Raw genomic sequence first — 20,136 nt, 5'->3', positions numbered from 1 at the left:
GTGTTCTGGCCCTCTCCTGAGTCCTCCCCTCCGGGCGGCAGGAAGCGGTTGGTTGGTTGCTTCCTTCCTCGGTGACTGCCTTGCCACCCGGCCTGGCGGGAATCTGTGCTTAGGAGGGCGAGCGGAGCGGTGCACGCGATTCCTGTGGCGGCTGCCGCAGCAGCACACACGTGGTGGCGCAGGACATCCGTACGTGTCCACCCGTGATCTTAGCGAGACCCCGTGTGTCTCCTGAGCTCACATCGAGGTGCCCGCAGGGCTGCGTGCCTTCTGGAGGTTCCAGGGCAGCCAGCGCCCATCCGCTTCCTGTTGCAGCTCCCCGAGGCGGCCCGGGTTCCTTGGCTGGTGGCCCCCTCCCGCCTTCAAAGCCAGGAGGGCACCAGCAGGTAGCCTGGCCTCCTTTCCCCCTGACGGCTCTCTCTGGTGGATAACCCCGCGTGCGGGGCCGCAGCCTGAGCCACGCAGGGTCATTCCCTTCTGCCAGGTAGGGGGACATAGCCATAGGTGCGGGGCGTCCGGACCTGGGCAGCTTTGGGCACCGTTCTTCTCCTGCCCACACGTAAGGATGGGGAAAGGCTGTTCTTTGCACGTCTGCTTTGTGTTTGGAAAGAACCAGGCAGGGTGCGTGAAGAGCTGCCCACCACAGGGCGCGCCACGCAGAAAGCACCTCGTTGTGGGGGTGAGCGTATGCAGAGACAGGCTTTGAGTTCCTAAAGGTTGGCCCGCATTCCCAGAACTGCCCATTTCCCTCCTGGTTTCCAGAGAATTCACTCAGAGAGGACAGCTGCCCAGCTCCCACATTTCACAGGGAAATGCCCGCCGGGGCCTCGAACCCACCACTGTCCCGCCCCACACGCCCTCCTACCTGGGACACAGCCCCTGGTTGTAACACGGTTTTTTGGGGAATAGGTTCCGGTTTCCTAGCTCCCACTGTGTGTACGAACTTTAGGACATGCCTCACTCGCAGTGCGCCGAGGTGGCGGAGGGGCCTGTCGGTTAAAGAAAACTTCAGCAGGAACAGGAAGTCTGGGCTGTGTGGACCCGGGCCCTTCCGAAGCCCTTCCACGTGGTGCCCTGCGTGGCGAGCTGCGCACAGGAGCGGGGTCCCAGTGACACAGGCGTGACGCACTCTGGTGGGAAGGGGTGGGGAAGGTTAAACAAGTCCTTCAAAGCTTTTGTTTGAAAAACGGGAGATTCTAGATTTCCTAAAAGCTCGGGGGACATTTTAAGAAGATGTGGCTGTGACTGATGGGTCTCCACCCCTCAGTCTCTGCCGCCTCCTCAGAGGCCCGTGCTTCCTGCCGCCACTCACAGAAGGAAAAGGCACCACGCTCCGGAGCGTGCCCTGCCCGAGGCCAGGCCCCGGCACCCAGGTCCTCTGGTGCCTGTGAACTTGTGAGGGGGCGGTTAGCCCGCAGCCCCGCTGCTCCGAGCCGGGAAGTCCCGGTGAGTGCGCCCCCATTTCTGGGGGGTCCTCAGCCTCCCTGGGGCCTCTCAGCTCCCCACCCCAGATGCGCTGCTCCTGAGGTGGCCCGTGTGTGCCTGCGCTCTCAGACCGGTTGTGCGGGCGAGGCTGGCAGGCCACTCAGTGTGACGTCCAGAGGCTGGTGGCCTGGCTGTGTCGTAGGCGTGACAGAGGAATCAGTGGTGTGCATGGTTCTTCAGTCCACTGGCAGAGCCGGTCAAGGCCTTGACTTCCCCAGCATGGCTGTCTCCTCCCTCCCCCCTCGGAGTTTTATTAGCTTCAGCCGGGCCCCGTGGGCACCGCGAGGAGAGCTGGCCTGTGGAGACACGGCCGGGCGCCTTCCGGTGCTGCAGGTGGCGAGGCTGCGGTTCCTGTCTGCGTTAGAGCAGCGGGCGGCTGGGCCTGGCAGAGCGAGGAACAGAGAGAGGAGGTGTGGGCAGAGCTGACACCAGTGATCCCGGGCCGCCTTCAGAGCTTCGCTCCAGGCGAACAGGCTTTTCTGTGGCTCTGACCCGGCCGGGCGTACTGCCTGCTTCTCTGAGGCTGGTGACTCCCGGTTCTCGTTTTGCTCAGACACTTAGGGACTCGCTTTACGGACAAGAACACAGCTCTGTGGAGTCAGGGCTTTCTCAGGAAGTCTGGAACACGGGGTTCCCGTCATTCTACGTCTTGTGTCTTGTGGGCGTTGGGGGAGATTTGCAGGGTGGCGTCAGCGGGCCAGAGGGTACACACGTCCTCGATGCGTGTTGCTTTCCAGCGTGCTGGAAAGGGCTGCCGGGAGCGCTGCCGGGTGCATGCTCCCTCACTGCGAGCATGGCGCTGCCGAGGACTAGCACTTAAAGCTTTAAAGAGAGCCATCAGATGGGCACACACGGCACCTGGTGAAAGCTGCGATGACCAGCTGTGCTCAGAGGCTCTGCCTGTGCGTCTGGTGGCCTGTGCCTGGCGGTCTCTTTCTGGCAGAGCTGCCGTGAGCCCTCTGGTCTTTGTCAGAGCCTGCGGTGGTGGTTCTCATCTGTGTGTCCTGATGGGGTTTGGGTCAGATTTGACCAGCTGTAAGTCACTTGTTACCTTCACTTAATCTGTGTCTTAAAGATCGAAGCTCTCTCTTCTGGCCACACACCCAGTTCTTTTCTTTTCTTTTCTTTTCTTTTCTTTTCTTTTCTTTCTTTCTTTCTTTCTTTTTTTTTTTTTTTTTTAATATTTACTGATGTTTTACAGAGAGGAAGGGTGAGGGAGAGAGAGTTAGAAACATCGGTCAACTGCCTCCCGTGCACCCCTCACCGAGGATGTGCCCACAATCAAGGTACATGCCCTTGACCGGAATCGAACCCGGGACCCTTCAGTCCGCAGGCTGACGCTCTATCCTCCGAGCCAAAACGGTTTCGGCAACCCGTGTTTAGGGCAGAGTGTGGGTGAGGAGGCTCCTGCGGGCTGGTTGGGACGATGTGCAGGCTCTCTGAGCGGCCGGTGTTGATCAGGCCTTCTCGCCAGGTGGGTTCCTTCTGGCTCCTGCATCGAGGTCAGGTGTTTCTGCAGTGAGAGCCCGAGGCGTGCCTCCGCTCAGGTGCCCACAGCATGTAGGTCACCTGGCGGGGAGGAGGGAGGACATGGGGAGGCGGAGGCTGGGAGCTTCCCCCGGAGGGCCCTGGCTGGTGGAGTCCTCCCTCCTGGGAGCCTCCCCCCCCCCCCGCCCCCCATGGAGGCTGGGACAGCGCTTTGCCTGAACCTGCCCTTGCTCCCCCGTTGGCTCCTGCTTCCCACGGTCTGTGGAGTGGTCCTCATTGGCTTCATCTGCGGTAAAGGCAGGAGGAGGGGGTTAGTTAGGAACGTGCAGGAAGTGCGTCCTCACCCCGGAGCGGCTGCTTGCTGCCTCTGGTCCCGGGAGGTGGTCCCGGCGCTGTGCCACCGCCCCTCCGCACAGGCCCTTCGTCCCACTCGGCCCGAGGAAGGCCTCCGCCTCCGGAGCAGCCTGCGCCTGCCGTGGTCGGTGTGGGGATGGGTGTGCTGGGAGTGATGGAGCGTGTGCCTCAAGGTGTCTCTGCAGGGGAGCTTTGTTCCTGGGAGCGGTCAGCAGCTCAGTGACCCCCCGCATCAGCAGCCTGCGGTCACGGGTGCTCTGAGACCAGCAGGCCGGCCGCACGGACACTTAGTAAACCAGTCCTGCCCCAGAGGGTGGGGCCGACGGCCAAGGAAGGTTCCCAGACCAGCTGGAGCTGGTGCCAACGAGGTGGATGTGGCAGAGATACGTGTCAGGCCGGACAGTGGGCAGAGGCCAGGCTGGGGAGTAACTGGCCCGGGAGCTGCCCTGGGTTGTGAGCCTGGACGGGAGGGCGGAGGCCGGAGCCCGGGCTGCAGGAGGGGACAGTCACGGAGGGTTCTGTGTTACCAGGGACTTCTTTCTCGGGCTCACGGTGATGATTTTGCGTTTCGGGAAGATGCCTCTGGCTGGTGGCTTAGGCGGCCAGTGGGGAGGTCCCTAGGGCTCTGTCGCAGCGGCCGGGTGAGCTGAAGGAGAGGGCCGGACAAGCAGGAGAGCTTCCAGACCCTGCGGCAGGTGCTGGGGGGCCTGGGGACCCAGTGTTCCGGGTGTTTTCAGCGAGACACACTTCTGTGCAAACCGCCTCCTGGCGTGGGTGGGAGGGAGCGGGCAGAGCAAGCCTGCCCTGGCCCTGTGCTTCCTGCGCCCTGCCCTCGCCGCACTCTCTTCCCTCTGGGAACGGCGGCCGAGTCCCGCGGCGGGGCAGCGTTTGGGTAGTGATTTGGTTCCTACCCAAGCGCTGCCGGTTACGGAACAGATTTCTGACAAGAGCCCATGGTTACTGCTCGGGTGGAGGTTGGGGAAGGTGGTGTTTCTGACAGCGAAGCCGGCTCTCGGTCCCTGCCTGTGGGTGGTGCTGGCTGAGAGCGGCCTCTCCTCCCCGGCACCTGGGAACCGGCTGGTGCCGTGGCGCGGGTCACGCAGCCGACCCTGAGGGCTGCTGGGCGGGACACGCGTAGGGCTGGGCAGTCAGGATTTGCATGAGCAACCAGGAAAACAGGTCAAGGTCAATACCAGCAATCCCGCCTCTCACATTGCACTGCAGTTTGCCTCGGCCGTCCCTCCAGGATGAAAGAGAAAGGCCAGGGGGCAATGTTAAAATATGCACACAGATGATAATTTAATAAAAAAATTAAAAAAATTTAAAAAAACGAAGAGAAAGGCCATTGAGGGGAACCCAGCCACAAAGGGCGGCGCCGGGAAGACAGGGGTTCCCCTGGGAGGGAGAGGCCAGGCCTCCTGCCCGAGCTCCCACCGGGCACCCGGTCCCTGCAGGAGAACTGTCACCCGACAGGACCCACACGTCCCCGCGGACTCTGAGACGGCCTCACCCAGCGCTGTTCGCGAGCATGCCCCCTCCTTCCTGTTTGAAGGTGTGTTTAAAGCAGGCTTTGTGGGGGCGCCTGCCAGGGACACGCCGCTCGGTCAGGGTGACCCTGGCAGCCTCTTCGCCTCGGCCACTCGGCCGATTGTAACTGTGACAGGACTTCTGCCGTCTCCCTCGGGGTCCAGTCTGAGCATGGAGGAAGTGGAGCCCTGCAGCTCCCTCAGTGGAGTGAGATGACTGTGCATCTGTGGCATCCCAGAAGGACCAGGGCTTCCTCCTGGTCCAGAGAGAACCCTCCCTCTGCGAGGGCCTGCTGCTGGCCCTCACAGAGCCCCGCTGCTCCTCCAGAGGGCCCCACCCCCAGGGCCTCTCCAGCTGTTCACTCCAAGTGCTTGTCCCCAAACGCAGCCTTTGCTCGAGTTCCCATCCCCTTGGGCCCCTCACCCAGACTGCGCCGCTAATTAAGGAGCCTGTGCCCCTGCCTCGCCTGCCAGGCCTGCTGCACCCGCCCGTGGCACCCAGGCCTCTGCCGAGGTGGCTGGCCGCCTGTGGTCTGCGCTGCGTGCAGCTCCTGCCCGTCCGGAGCAGGAAGCAGGAGTCTCCGGCTGTTACCAGACGGGACAGGTGGTCCCTATCGCTGCTCCTGTCTGTGCGGGTCCCGTGTTTGCTGTGGAACTGAGGCTCTGAAACTGCTGGGACCGCCGCCGTGAAGCGTGAGGCGTAGTTGGAATTGGCGCCGGTCCTCTGGCCTGCCAGGCCCGGTCCGGTCCGGTCCGTCTGTCCTCGGTGGAGCGCTCGGGGCTTGGTTTCTGCGCCGGGCCCTGGAATGGCCAGTTTGGGAGTCCTCAGTGAGGCCTACGGGGAGGTGTGGGATCTTAAGAAGAACCGCAGACGGAAAGCAGGTGTGCGTTCCTGAGCGGTGAGTGCGGGAAGGAATGCCCCGTGGCCTGGCATGGCCTTCCGTCCGGTGCTTCGGTGCGAGTCCGCTTGATTCTAGAAGTGTCAGGAGTTTGACAAGTGCATGTTTCTCAAAGAGAATGTACTTGGTCGTTGATTTTTAAAAAATATATTTTATTGATTTTTTTACAGAGAGGAAGGGAGAGGGATAGAGAGTTAGAAACATCGATGAGAGAGAATCATCGATCAGCTGCCTCTTGCACTTGCCCTACTGAGGATGTGCCCACAACCAAGGTACATGCCCTTGACCGGAATCGAACCCAGGACACTTCATTCTGCAGGCCGATGCTCTATCCACTGAGCCACACCGGTTTCAGCGGTCGCTGATTTTTTTTCACAATTAAATAAACAGGCAAGCACCCGGGCTCTTGGTAGGGTGCTGCTGAAACTGGGGCTCCTTTCGGACGTTCACGGTGTTGGCTTCTCTCGGCCGCTGGGACAGATGGTCGCGGTGTGTTGTTTTGTCCTGGGTCGCTGGAGTGAGCCTCACCGCGGAAGTCCTGGGCTGCAGGGCTGGTCCTTCTGGGGCGTGGCCTTCCCACAGGGGAGACGCCACCTGTGTCTTGTCTCAGGCCCCATCACATGGTGGGATGGGGCGGTGGCCAGAGGAGGCACCTCGCATCACTCGGACACGGCTCTCCCGCCTCCCGCTGCCACGAGAAGGACCCTGTGATCCCACCACACCCACCAGGCAGCAGAGGGGCCCGTGTCCCGGTCACTGGCTGGCAGCCTCCACTCACCTGGGACCAGTCACCTGGAGCTTTTGTCCCTGGGGCACTCCCGGTAGGCGGGTCACCTTTGCACCTCTTCCTTCCGAGGAAGGCTCCGCGGGAGGGTCACAGTGCCAAGGTGTGCGGGCCTTCCATTGGCATTTCTGTGTGAGAAGCGCCCTCCTCCCGCGAGGCAGGGAAGCCGCAGAGCGGCTGCTCTTTGACCCACCGGCCATCTGTGTCAGCGTCTCCTGTGCCAGCCGTCTCCATGTCAGCCGTCTCCGTGTCAGCCACGCACCTGGACCGTGTGCTCCATGGGAAGTCGGGGCCTGTGCTCGGCCGTCTCAGGACTGTTTGTAGTCGCCCGAGTGGGGACAGATGATCCTGATCCGGGGTGCGAGCAGCCTGAACAGTGAGCTGGACGGAGGAGCTCGTTGCGCTGGGAGGAGAGAGGCTGCACTCTCCGTGATGATCTCCCCAGACAGCTGCCCCCCGTCACGTGATGGAGGCAGCCACGGTTCCCTGTGAAGTCCTCATTGGCTCAGTTTTCACCCTGAATAGATTTCAAGGATACAAAGCCAAATTTTTGACTGAAGACTACTGTTCTTTCCTTTTTCTGATACTGTTGTAATCTCTCATTTTCTTAAATACATAAATATGTGTACATATAGCATTCAAATAAGAGGAATTAAAACTTCTAATTTTAAAAATCACAATAACACATCCTTATAGTAAAAATCAATTGGTAGGAAAAGCACATAGTTAAAAGTCACTTTTGATTTTTAAAGGGGTGCTCAAAGGGCTTCAGGAAGTTGGAGCCATTTCAGTCCTGTGTTTTCCCCGGTCAGCTGATTTCTGCACAAAAATAAGTCATATTCCCCCGATCCCAGGCCTCCGGCGTGCACAGACCCCCGGCCTGGAGAGCACCAGAACCAGTCCGTTCGGGGTCCGGAGGCTGGGAAGCCGAGGCGCGCCGTAGCCTCCCTCTGAGCGGGGACGGGCGCTGGGCGCTGCCATGGGCGCCCGAACGGGAACCACTGTTCCGAGCGGCGGTGGCTCAGGGCCGATGTGCGTGTGTCTCAGAATGTTCAGGCGCCCTTTGAACAATGGGATGTCTGCCTTACAGCGGAAAGAGGCCATTCCGCACCGAGTGAAAAAACAGGTTGCTCATAAAATCCTGTTTATTAAAGACATCTGTATTTTACCAGCTGGCATTCGTTTGTTTGAAGAAAAACCTGAATAACCTTTATAAGAATTCAAATCAAACACTGAAACCAAAACTAAACCATGGCCTGGGAGAGGGCAGCTGGTAGGGGAGTGGGGAGGGGAGGGGGAAGGGGAGGGGGAAGGAAGGGGAGTGGGGGGAGGGCATGGGGAAGGGGGGGGAGAGGCATCGGGGAGGGGAGGGCAGGGCAGGGCTGGATTTACAGGAGTGAGGATGATGCAGAGACAGGCGGTTCTTCCCGGCAGTCGGTAAACATGCTAATGGTGGCTGCGTATGGTGATGTTAGGGTGAATGTTGATTTCAGGAAGTGATACCATCAGACATTTGATGTCTGTGTAGAATTACTTTTTAAAAAAGTATTGACTTTCTTTAAAAGAGAGAGAGAGAAGGGGAGGAGAGAGGTAAGCATCCATTTGTTCCACTTACTCAGCGTTCGTTGGTTGATTCTCGTGTCCTGACTAGGAATCGAACCCACAGCCTTGGCATATTGGGATGGCGCGCTAACCAACGAGCTATCTGGCTATTTCTTAAGACCAGGCGTGGTGAGATTGTGTTTGCCAAGGCGCCATGCGCTCTGGTAAACAAAGTTCTCGCAGCCTTTGGTGGGAGGCCAGGGGGGAAACGCGGCGAGAAGGGGGCTCGTCCACACGCACCTCCTGAGGGGACCTGGTGCCCAGCTGCGGAGGAGGGCCCGGAGGATGGAGCACAGGAGTGGTTTGCTCTGCTCCTGTCTGAGGCCCGTCAGCCAGGCTGCTGGGCTCCCAGCCTGCCTGACTGCAGACACTGGGAGGTTTGTTTTAATCCTCACCTGGGCCGGCTGGCGGGGCTCATGGGTGAGCGTCAACCTCTGCACCAGGAGGTCATGGTTCGGTTCCCGGTCAGGGCACATGCACAGGTTGTGGGCTCGATTCCCAGTGGGGGCGTGCAGGAGGTGGCCAATCCATGATTCTCATCATTGATGTTTCTTTCTCACTCCCTCTCCCTTCTCTGAAATCAATAAAAATATTTTTTCTTAAAAATCCTCACCTGGGATGTTTAGTAGTTTTATTTATTATTTTAAGAATGTTTTTAAAATTGAGAGAGGGACCGAGAGGAGAGAAACATCTATGTGAGAAAGAAACATCTGTCATTTGCCTCGTGTACATGCCCTGACTAGAGACTGAACCCACAACCTGGGTCCGTGCCCTGCGCAGGAATGACACCCACAGCCTTTGGTGTGCGGGATGACCTCCGACCCCTGACCTCCCGGCTGGGCCTGGCTGAGTTTTGAAGAAGCAGTTTATTTGGGGCCCTATGTGAACCTCACCTCGGAGCAGGGTGCTGTAGGGTAGGGCCCAGGAGTGAGCGAGCGAGTGAGCGGATGCACGCACACGTCAGAGCTCCTGGACTGGAGAGGCCCACACTGCTCTCCTCGTCACGCCTCGACCCTGGCCTGGGGGCCCGGCCAGGGGTTCCCTGCGTTTCCTGTGTGGGTTGCAGGATACTCGGGGTGAGGACTTGAGGGTCCTGGGTGGTAGGAGGGGAGGCTGAGTGATACTCGCCTCTCAGCTGCCGAAATCTCGTTGGTGTGGTTTTGCTGTGGGCCATTCAGAACTCCCCGGCTGGTTTGGAGCCTGGAAGCAGAGGTTTTTACAATAAAAGCGGCTCAGCTGACCAGAGACGCAGAGCATAACCACGCTGGGGTGTGTGTGTTTCTAACCCCCTTGACAGCTACCAGTCTTCCTGTGTCTGAGCGCTTGTTTGTTCCCCTCCGCAGACTCCTTCCCTCCGTGCGCTGTTGCTAGGCAGCCCCGGACGGGCCGCCCCAGCCTGTCTGCCGCAGGAAGTGACCGCGGGAGCTTCCCCTTCCCGCCACTCGCCAGGGTGTCCTCTGCGTGGCCTCGGCCTGTCCCGGGGCTGAGGGTGGTCCTCTGGGAAGGAAGCCGCCGTGGGCCGGTGCTGGGCGCTCCCCTCAGCTCGCAGGGAGAACCTTGTGGAAACTTCCATCACAGGCAGAGCAGCGGGCAGGCCCTCCTCCCCGGCCTCTTCCTCTGCATCTCCCTGTGTTCACTTGCCTTTCGTCCTTTTGGGATAACGTGGGGTTCATGCTGGAAGCAAAATGTTGTTTCCCGTTTCAGGATTTAGAATAAGCCTAAAAAATAGTCCGTCGTTTTTGGGAATATTTTGTAGTTTTTTAAGCACAGTTTCCCTCTGCCATTACAGTGTGTACACGACAGTTAGTTAGTGGCATCTGGCGGGGACGGAGCCACCTGTCACAGGAGGGGCCGGAGCAGGTAGCGAGGTTCAGGGTCAGAGCCAGATGGCGGGCCTCAGCCAGAAGCCCCCTTTCCCGACCAGCCCCGCGGTGGCAGGATGGGCCCAGACGATGGTGACCGGCACGGGGTGCGGGGCCCATGGGGCCGTCTCTGCCACAGGAAGCCCAGGACAGGCGCGTCCTGTCTCGGCCCTGTCCCTGTTGGTCATTTCCCGCTATTTCCTTCCCCTAGACTCCTGGGAGGGCAGTCCCTGGGCCCGTGAGTTCAGCTTCTGATTTCTAGTCTTTTTTTTTTTTTTAAATATATTTTATTGATTTTGTACAGAGAGGAAGGGAGAGAGGTAGAGAGCTAGAAACATCGATGATAGAGAGTCATCGATCAGCTGCCTCTTGCACACCCCCCACTGGGGATATGCCCGCAACCAAGGTACATGCCCTTGACCGGAATCGAACCCGGGACCTTTTAGTCCCCAAGCCAACGCTCTATCCATTGAGCCAAACCGGTCCCGGCTGATTTCTGGTCTTGATGTGTGCTGCTAAGTGCCTTCCAGAGAGTTCTGTCAACTCGTATCAGTTCAATAGAAAACAATGCCTCATTATTCTATGTAAAATGTGATAGAGGTGATAAGGAAAGGTATGTAAGAGGCAAGTAATTTTTAAAATAACTTCTAAAAGCTTTTACTTAACATAGTATATCTGAGTCAATTAAAGAATGGCATTAATATCATTTTTGCACCAATCAAAAAATTTGATGTTTACATGGGGAAAAAGTGACATAAAACTTGAAATAGTCACAAACTAACTGAAAAAAATTTGTTTCTATTCTTACAGTAAATAAAACCCACAATTTTGTACTATCTTAAAATTGGGGAGAAAGCTTCATGCAAAAAACTTTAAGTGTAAATTCCTATGGGTGGGCACATCCACCCAAGAGAACTGCAGAAATCAGAGCCGGTGCGGTGGCCTTCTGGAAAGTTCCACCAGCCTTGTGTGCCTGCTGCTCCTGTGCATTCCCCACTCGGAGCTTCTCTGTCTAGTCCAGCTTCTCTGGGCAGCGTGTGGCTTCTGCTGGTGACATTGGGAGACAAACACCATGGCAGAGCCTGGCGGCCGCTCCGTTCCCCTGTGGCCGGCAGGCAAGGCCCCTGCCATCGGCCAGCTCTTGCCACCACTTCACGCCACTTGGGAAGCTGCCCTTTCCTTCCTCTCCTTATGGAGCGCGCACGGATTTGCATGCCGTCCTTGGGCAGGGCCACGCCGATCTCTGTGGTTCCCATCCGGAGCGGCCGTGTGGGCGGTGCGCAGAGCCGCGGGCCTGCCTGGAGAGGGCTCGGCTGCCGGGCTCAGGGAGCGCCAGGACTGCTGCCCCCGGTGGCCCGGTCTAGGCGGGAGTTAGAAGTCACTTAACTCGGTTTGCAGCCGGGCCATTGGTCTCCCCTGATTGCAGGACGGCAAATGCCCAGGTTGGTCCCCTTGGCTTCCTAGCGTGTGCCGTGCTCTTAATTGTCGCTGCTTAATGGATGGTTATCTCGGGAGCTTCCCCGGTGATTACCAGATGGCAGCAGGCCTCTGGTGCGTTCACGGCTGCGGCCTGTGGGTGCCGGGGGGTGGGAGACGAGGAGTCCCCAGCTCCCTCCTGGGCTTGCCGGAGGCTTCCAGAAGGGAAGGGTGACTTGGGGAGGACGGGGTACCCCTGGCACACTTGCAGTGTGATCGGGGGTCTTGTTTCCCAGCCCCAGTCCCAGCCCCGGTCCTAGCAGGGCTTTTAGGCAGCACCGCCTTGTGCCACGTCTCCCTGCCCGGTGCCACGTCCCCCTGCCCGGTGCCACGTCCCCCTGCCCGGAGCCACGTCCCCCTGCCCGGAGCCACGCCCCCCTGCCAGGAGCCACGCCCCCCTGCCCGGAGCCACGTCCCCCTGCCCGGAGCCACGTTCCCCTGCTTGGTGCCACGTCCCCCTGCCCGGTGCCACGTTTCCGTGCTTCCTGTGGGTGACCAGGCTGTTTAAAATGGCCCCCGTGCTGGAAGGCAGAGATGGGCCATGGGGAAGGCCGTGTGTCCGGAGGGCTGTTCAGGGTGAGCGCAGTGCCAGATAAGCAGCAGTTAGGCAGTGGGTGCCCTTAGAGTCAGACCTTGAGGGAACCCCTTTGGGAAACGGCGTTAGAGTTTTCCTACATGTTTTTTCTGGAGACCTCTTGCCCTCGGAAACACGCACATTAGACTTCAGACGCAGCAGCTGAAGGCCAGAACGACCTCACTGATGGTGTTCGCCCCGTGGCCGCCCCCGCCCTCCCCGCTCCGTCACGTGCGGCTTCCTGGGTGTGTGCTCTCATCGGCAGGCACCAGGATGGGTGGGGCGCACCGGTTTCGTAAGCTGGTCTTGTGGTTTCACAGACAAAGGGAGTGATGTACACTAGGAGCAGAGGAGGGGAGGAAGAGGGGGGATGGGCTGCCTGTGCATCCGAGGGACGGAGGACGCCCTCGGCCACGGCCATGAGCAGCCGCCCGCCCCGCCCCTGCACACTGCCCAGGACTCCCGTGCCAGCTGTCAGCCGCCGAGCCCGCGCCTCCTGTCCTCGGTCGAGGGGCACCCCCACGGGGGGCTCAGCATCCCCACCCGGGAATGTGTGTTCCCCGAGCGGTGCCAGGGCCGGAGAGGGCGTTTCTGGCCACAGGGATTCCACCGACACTGAGCGGGGCTGTGCTGCCCTGTAATCCGCTTCAAGCCTGAGCTTGCCTGGTCGCCTTCTCTGCCGCGCCCGCAAGCCGCGTAGACCTGTTTGATCTCCACACATTTCCCTGGTGACCCGGGTGGGCACGCGGTGGGGTGACGGGAGTACAAGGAGCAGGTGGCACACCTACCATGGCTGCTCTGTGATTACCGGGCTCAGCAGGCGCTGTCCTGCTGGGAACAGGAGTTCTCAGGTTGTAAAGTGTTCGGAGGTGAAACTCGTAAACCGGTCAGCACCGCCAGCTGTGCCCACACGGAGCGTGGTGGGCGTGGCCAGAGAGCCACGGGCTCCGGAGCTGGGCTTCAACCAATAGGTGGGATTCAGAGAGGAAAATAGAAGAGACTTAACATTCGTCTTTGTTACAGTGGCAACCAGGCACAGTTTAAAGACTGTACAGCACACGAATACACACAAGTACTTCCGGTGGCTCAATGGGTGAGTGTCCACCTATGAACCAGGAAGTCAGGGTTCAATTCCTGATCAGGCACAGGCCCGGGTTGTGGGCTCCATCCCCATGGGGGGGGTGTAGGAAGCAGTTAATCAATGATTCTTTCTCATCACTGATGTTCTATCTTCCTCTTCCTCTCCCTCTCCTTTCTGAAATCAATAAAAATATGTTAAAAACATATATATGAGTGTTTATTGCAGCAATATTCCTAATAGCCAAACGCCCATCAGCTGGTGATCGCTGGGGGCTGGAGGGTGTGGCCAGCGGGAGTGTCTGCCTGCCTGCCAGTGGGTACAGGTGGCTTTGGGATGAGAAAACATTAGCAGACGTTGCTGATACCCATAACTTCCTGAAAACGAAAATCCACTAAACTGTGTATTTTTCAAAATTGAGTTTTATGGTTTGTAAATTATATCTCAATTTTTAAAAATTCTTCCTTTAGGAAATTTAACATTTAATACCATTTTAAGATTAAAGAAATGTTTGCTATATTGTTAAGTCTTCACAAAAATAGTGGAACCCTCAATATAACAACGTAATTCTGTTTGATCTTTTTGTATTTGGAAGCACTACATGGATTTAAAATTGAAACATAAATGTGTCTTTTAAATAACAAATACAGATAAATATTTGCCATGGGGCAAAAAGAAAAATATCACATTTTTTTTTGTGATTATAATGAAAAATCGCAGTGTCGTGCCCCCCCCCCCCCCCCTTGCCATGGGCCCTTGCTCTAGGGCCAGCCGGTTAGAATTTAGCTGATTGCTGCATGTCTTGGCTCCAAGTTCAAAATAATGCCAACCTATGCCTGTGGGCTTGCTGGTGACAGCGCCCCACTGCGATGCACGTCCTGCCTCAGGGTGTCTGTCCTCCGCCTGGTTTTCTGTGCGATCTCCAGCTGCTGACTTCCTAGCCCCCTCTGCCCAGCTGGGCTGTTCTGCTTTACGCAGCGGTCACTCTCGCTGGCCTGCCGTCCTGCTGCCGGGTCTGCTGCTCGCTGCCCATAGCCCTGCGGCGGCCACTCTGTCCGGCCGCCTCGGCCGGTGCTCAGTGTTGGCTGATGGAGCTTGCAGGGTGTCCTGGGGGGCATTGGGGGCTGGGCCACCACCTGAGTGTTTGGTCTCTTCCCAGCACTGCCCTGGATTGGGTAGGAGCTCTCCCAGTAAAGTTCCCTCCACGTCAGCAGCTGTTTTTGCTGACCATTACATCCGTGCGGTTTGTCTTCCTCGTTTCTGTAGCTGCGGTCTGCCATCTGTGCTAACGTGTACCGTCTCGCTGTGTGAAGGCGCCACAGTAAACAGAAGTGGGTTCCCCTTCTGATGGGCATTTCGGTGGTTTCCAGCTCGGGCGGTTGCTACAGAGACCGCCGTGACCACTCACTCACACTTCCCGTGTTCTCGGGCGGTACCCGTCCCAAGGCATTTAGAGAAGGGCGGCCTGTCATTCCCCGGATCTGTCATAGGGCCAGTGCTGTGTCCGGGTGGGGCTGTTTCCGAGTTCTGGGTTCTGCTCTGTCGGCCGGTCCCAGGGCAGCACCATGTGATAGTCCCTGCAGCGAGCACCGCCTGCTGCATGCCGTATGCACTGGCATTGCGTCCGTGGCCTGGGTCAGAGTGCTTCCCCCCCATTCCTGCGGGCCTCTGTCTCCACACCTCTCACCCTTCTCCCAGGAGCGCCTGTGCGGCCGGCATGGCCTCGGCGCGGTAGGGAACGGTGTGGTAGCTGCTGCAGTGCACTTGCCTTTACCCAGCAGCCCGCTCAGCTCTGCGGCTGCTCCTAACAGGTGGGCTCAGGTGCTTTCCCGCCGGAAGGACAAGCTGGGACAGTGAGGGGGTCACGCTTCCCCTCCCGGGCCTCCCGCCCTGCCTGCCCCTGTGAGTGGCGTGGCCAGGGCTCGAGGGCCCTCCACACCCAGTCTGTGCTGCTTAGTGGAGGGGGTGCCCCACCAAAGAAAGCTCCCAACCCAGGAAGGAGTGGAACAGGGAATTGAGAGGCCAGCACTGAGGGCTGGGGCTCCCGGGGCTGCGGGAGGGGGCTCGGAGCGCAGGGCGGGGGAGTGGAGGGCCCCGAGAAGCGTCAGGTGCACGTTGGCTATAGTGGTAGCTTCATGCCTGAGTGGAGCGTCTGGCGGTCAGTCAGTGACAGCCATCCAGAGCCAGGCCAGCAGGAAAGCAGAGACCTGAGGCCTCTGTGTGACAGTCAGACACGTCAGCTAAGCCGTGAGCCAGCGATGGGAACACGGACTTACTCAGGATGTAACACGCGTGTGGTGGGAGTGACAGCTGCGGTGTCTAGAAGGGGCTGGCCTGAGCCTGTCCTTGCCACACTTCCCTGGCCTGGTCAGCACAAGCGGCTGCGGGAGCTTCCTGTAGGGAGCAGATGCGGGCAGGCAGCTGGGGGCTTCTGTTTGCAGCCTTAGGCACCGGTCCCTTCCGAGGGTGTGTGCGTGTCATTTGCTTAAAGGGGGAAACAGGCGCGAGTGGAGTGAGACTGGCCAGCATGGGCAGGTTAAGGAGGGACCTGGGGCTGGTGGGCAGATGAAGGGGCCCCCGAAGACTTAGGGGTGGCTCCCAGCATCTCCATGCTCTGTGGTCCCCCTGCTGTCTGCGGGTGTGCGTCCTGCCCCATGGCTGAGCGTCAGCTGAAGTCGCCTGTCCGCTGGTCCTGGGGCTGCGGCACTCCAGTTGGTCCCCCAAACCCTGTCCTCACTTTCTTTTTTTCTTTTTTCTTTTTTTTTTTAAATATATTTTATTGATTTTGTACAGAGAGGAAGGGAGAGAGATAGAGAATTAGAAACATCAATGAGAGAGAGTCATCAATCAGCTGCTTCTTGCACACCCCCTACTGGGGATATGCCCGCAACCAAGGTACATGCCCTTGACCGGAATTGAACCCGGGACCCCTCAGTCCCCAAGCTGACGCTCTATCCAGAGCCAAACCGGTTTCAGCCTGTCCTCACTTTCATAGACAGCCCTCTCCTGATACCCAGAGCCGCCTGGACTGCGTCTCTCCCGGGGTTACGGCTAACGTCAGGGTCATATGAGAAAAATTTCCCCCAGATTATTGCATGACTATTAGCGTAGGATTTCTACTGTCACTTTTTGAAATCCTCACCCAAAGACATATTCATTGATTTTTAGAGAGAGGGGAGGGGGGAGAGAGAGGAAAAAACATCAATTGTTTGTCTCCCGCGCACACCCACACCGGGGACCGAATCTGTACCCGTTTGGTGCCCGGACGATGCTACAACCAACTGAGCCAGCGGGCCAGGCTCTGCTCGTGTTCCTGAACCTGGAGGCACCTGACCGTTCTCACCTGAGGGTGAGGCCAGGGGAGCTCAAGGTGGTTAAGGTGTTTCATTAACTGACAACGAAGAGTCTCCTCGAGTCAGAACACCTGCCTCCACTGCCTCCGGCCTGACTTCAGGACACAGCTGTGCAGTGTCTCCCACTGGTTGTTTAGCGCTACCGCGGGGCCGGCTCCTGGTCCCCGTGTCCTCACCGCGGGGCCGGCTCCTGGTCCCCGTGTCCTCACCGCGGGGCCGGCCCCTGGTCCCCGTGTCCTCACCGCGGGGCCGGCTCCTGGTCCCCGTGTCCTCACCGCGGGGCCGGCTCCTGGTCCCCGTGTTCCTCACCGCGGGGCCGGCTCCTGGTCCCCGTGTCCTCACCGCGGGGCCGGCTCCTGGTCCCCGTGTCCTCACCGCGGGGCCGGCTCCTGGTCCCCGTGTCCTCACTGAGGGGCCGGCGGCTGCCCCGCTGGCTGATGTCATTCTGAATAGCACCTGCTTTCAGTCTCCAGACCGTTCCATCCGGATGACAAGCTCTGCAGTCACTTTCCTTAGGAGTGAGTCAGACATCGCCGGGTTTCTGTCTGAAGGCCGAACACACGCCTGCCCCTCCTCTAGCAGCAGCGGTGCCCTCGCTGTGGGACCCCGGGCCTCACACCGAAGCCGGGGCCTGGCCCCGGGTGCGCCGTGCGCCCAGGTCCAAGGCCCAAGTGGCAGCTCTTCTGTGTCCTTGCGCCCGTGGTGTGGGAGCCAGACAGCACCCTGGCCTGTGGCTGGCGGGGCCCCTGGAGTGAGAATGTGTGGGCGGCGGGGGCCGAGCGGTCACTCAGTCCTGAAGATGCGCGCAGTGACCGTGCTGGTGTGTGACAGTGTAACCTCCTCTCCGTGTGCGTGCGCGCGCACACACACACACACACACACACACACACACGTCTTCCTGTGGAGCTCTCTGTGTGCATGCTCACATACTGAGCTTGAGAGAACATCAATGTGTCTGGTGAGAGAAATACACCTCACATAGTTGTATGGTCATGCTGTGTTCCCCGAAAGCCCGCGGAGGTCCATGAGGGGACGGAGCGCGGAGCACGGAGCACGCCGGAGGAACTGTGTCCGGGTGGCCGCTGAAGGGGGTGGCTGCTCTCTGAGCTCAGCAGTGAACGTGCCCCACGTGTCGCCCTCGGATTTCTTTGCCTCTAAAGTCACCTTCTGCTTTTCGCCTGTGATCTCTTTACCGGACCCAGTGACGCGTTCTTAGTCATTGTCTTGGGAGCTGCTGTGAGGTCATTCCAGGAGCGGGGCTCCCGAGAGGCCCTCCCCCCAAGGAAGGCCGGAAGGTGGGGGGGCGGACAGACAGCAGCTCTGTGTGCCAGGTGGCCGGGACAGGGCAGAGGCAGCTGCTCTAGGGAGGAGAGGGTTAACGCCCAGGACGCCTTGGACTAGACCAGGAACTGGGTGGTGGCCCCAGCAGTGGCGGGGAGCAGTGACGCCTTCTGTGCAGGAGGCTGATTGGCCTCCACCTCCTGGGCCAGGAAGCAGCCCGCCGCCCACAGGTGTTCCTGCCCCGCCCGCCCCTGGCCCACCCCAGGGAGGCCCGCCGCTGGGGGAGAGCTCACTGCGCTGCCAGGGGCTGCGTGCCACGCGAAGATGGTCCTGAAAGCCGAAGAGGAGGGTGGTGAGTCGTCCTGGCCCGAGCGGAGCAGAGCGGGTTTCGGTATCGCTTTCCATCATACGTGAGACCTGGCCGGCAGGGCCGCTGCCTCCGGGAGTGGGGCGTGGCACCAGGCTGCTGTGCACTGCTCCCGGAGAGGCTGTGTGTGTGTGTGTGTGTGTGTGTGTTTGTTTAAATCGAGCTCCCCCCACCCCCTGGCATTTGCCTGGTGCTCCTGGGGAGCGGGCTCGGACTTGGTGACTGTGCCCAACTTCCTGCGTCTGAGGGGCAGTCCTCAGAGCTGGGGTAGTCACACCCAACTCCAGAGAGAGTGACACCGAAAAGTGTCGCATTAGGGACAGCGGAGGCACCGAGGGCTTGGGGTACAGTAGGCCGGCTTCCTTGGGCCGCAGGGAGCACGGGGACCTGCAGAGCGAGGCCCCTCCCCATGGCTGGAGGAAGACAGCCCTTTGCCGCCCCCCGCCCCCCGCCGGCAGTGAGTCAGGGTGACCGGCCTTGCGCTCAGCGTCTGGAGGCCCCGCAGACGCGCCGTCTACAGCACAGGCCAGGCCTCGGGGCTCGGGCCGTGTATGCACGTGTGTGGACACGTGTGCGTGTTTCCGTGGGCAGCAGTGATGCCACAGCACACGAGTGGGGCCGGCCGGGAGCTAATGGGGATGGATGTGAGGGAGCTAGTAGGTAACGAGTGAGTGTGAACTAACCATTGGGCTGCATTTCAGAGGGCTTTGAGAAGGTTATAGTCAGCTTTGGGTCCTCGCTCTGCTTTTCCTTCTCTGTGAGCTGTACCACGTGGTAAAGTCACCTCTCGGTGGTCTGGGACACAGCTGGTGCCTTGGGGAACTGTGCCATTTGGGGGAGAGGGAAATAGTGGAGGCTGAACAGGCCCGGGGCAGGCCTTGTGTCTGAAGGGGCCCACAGTAGCCACGGCCTGTGGTTTAAGGGCGCCACATGGGAGTGGGAGAGGGCAGCACATGGCGTGACCTGGTGCTGGGACAGCAGGGACAGGCCTGCGCCCGGGAGGTGTGAGCAGGCGCGTGGCGGCCCGCGCACAGGTCTGCTGCCTGTCGGGGGCGCCGCTTCCAGGCCAGGCCCCAAGAGCAGAGCTAACTGGGTGCACTGACAGGCACCTTGGCTCCCGTGGGTGGCCCTTCCCAGGTGGGCATCAGTGTCGGTGTGGAGACAGGTGTGGATGTGGGGAGCTGAGCAGCGGCCTCCCGCTCCCATGCAGACCCACCCCTGCATGGCAGGCTGGCCTTGCCGTCCTCCCTGGAGTGCTTGCCCACTTCGGTGTCCCCCGGTGCGTCTGGGTGAGGGCTGCCCACCCACGCATCAGGCGCTGTGTCCTCGCTGCCCGGTCAGCATCAGCTGCTCATTCTCATCTTTTTAAAAAAATATTTTTTCCTCTTGGACATGGACTTGGCAGGTCATCTGACTGTTGCCTACACTGACTGATCTTGTTAACAGAAGCTGTTGATCCACATTGGACTTCTTTTGGTTCTCTAGTGCACATGTGTCAAACACAAGGCCCGCGGGCCAAATCCGTCCCGCCAGGCCTTGCAATGTGGCCCGCACCGCGCTGTCATCACTGCACTCCGCTGCGTTTCCATCACAATGACAGTTTATGACTGTTCAGTAAACCATTCGGCCCGCGATTTAGGCTGGATTTTAGATTTTGGCCCCTTCTCTGATTGAGTTCGACACCCCTACTCTAGTGTTACCAGTTGTTAACTATGGCCCCTTCCTCCACGCTCTGGGGGTGACCAAGTATTATTCCTGCCTCCCCACCCCCTGTTCTCTTTATCTTTTTGTAAACAGAGAATTGAAATTAAAAAGTTGTTTCACAAAAGAAAAAAAAAATTGAGTTTTTACAGAGAAGAAGGAAGAGGGAGAGTTAGAAACATCTATCAGCTGCCTCCTCCACGCCCCCCCACTGGGGATGTACCCGCAACCAAGATACATGCCCTTAACTGGAATCCAACCTGGGGCCCTTCAGTCCATAGGCCGATGCTCTATCCACTGAGCCAA

The 20,136-nt window shown here is 59.2% G+C and overlaps 1 protein-coding gene across 2 annotated transcripts in view; it reads left to right on the top strand.

Moving 5' to 3' along the window:
* Positions 1-20,136, top strand: part of CYTH1 (cytohesin 1) — a 44,087-nt gene that overhangs the window by 1,387 nt on the left and 22,564 nt on the right. The window contains exon 1 of one of the 2 annotated variants that reach the window (XM_036412313.2): positions 17,963-18,114. The exons of the other annotated variant lie outside the window; for it this stretch is intronic. Coding sequence (XP_036268206.1) covers positions 18,087-18,114 — 28 coding nt within the window. The 5' untranslated portion in view covers positions 17,963-18,086. Of the gene's footprint in view, positions 1-17,962; positions 18,115-20,136 lie in introns of those variants that run through there. 2 annotated transcript variants of the gene reach the window in all.

Source organism: Pipistrellus kuhlii, unplaced genomic scaffold (assembly GCF_014108245.1).
Source record: "Pipistrellus kuhlii isolate mPipKuh1 unplaced genomic scaffold, mPipKuh1.p scaffold_m20_p_44, whole genome shotgun sequence".
NCBI lineage: Eukaryota > Metazoa > Chordata > Mammalia > Chiroptera > Vespertilionidae > Pipistrellus > Pipistrellus kuhlii.
Note: the sequence above shows the minus strand (reverse complement) of the source record. Positions and strands in the feature narration are given on the sequence as shown.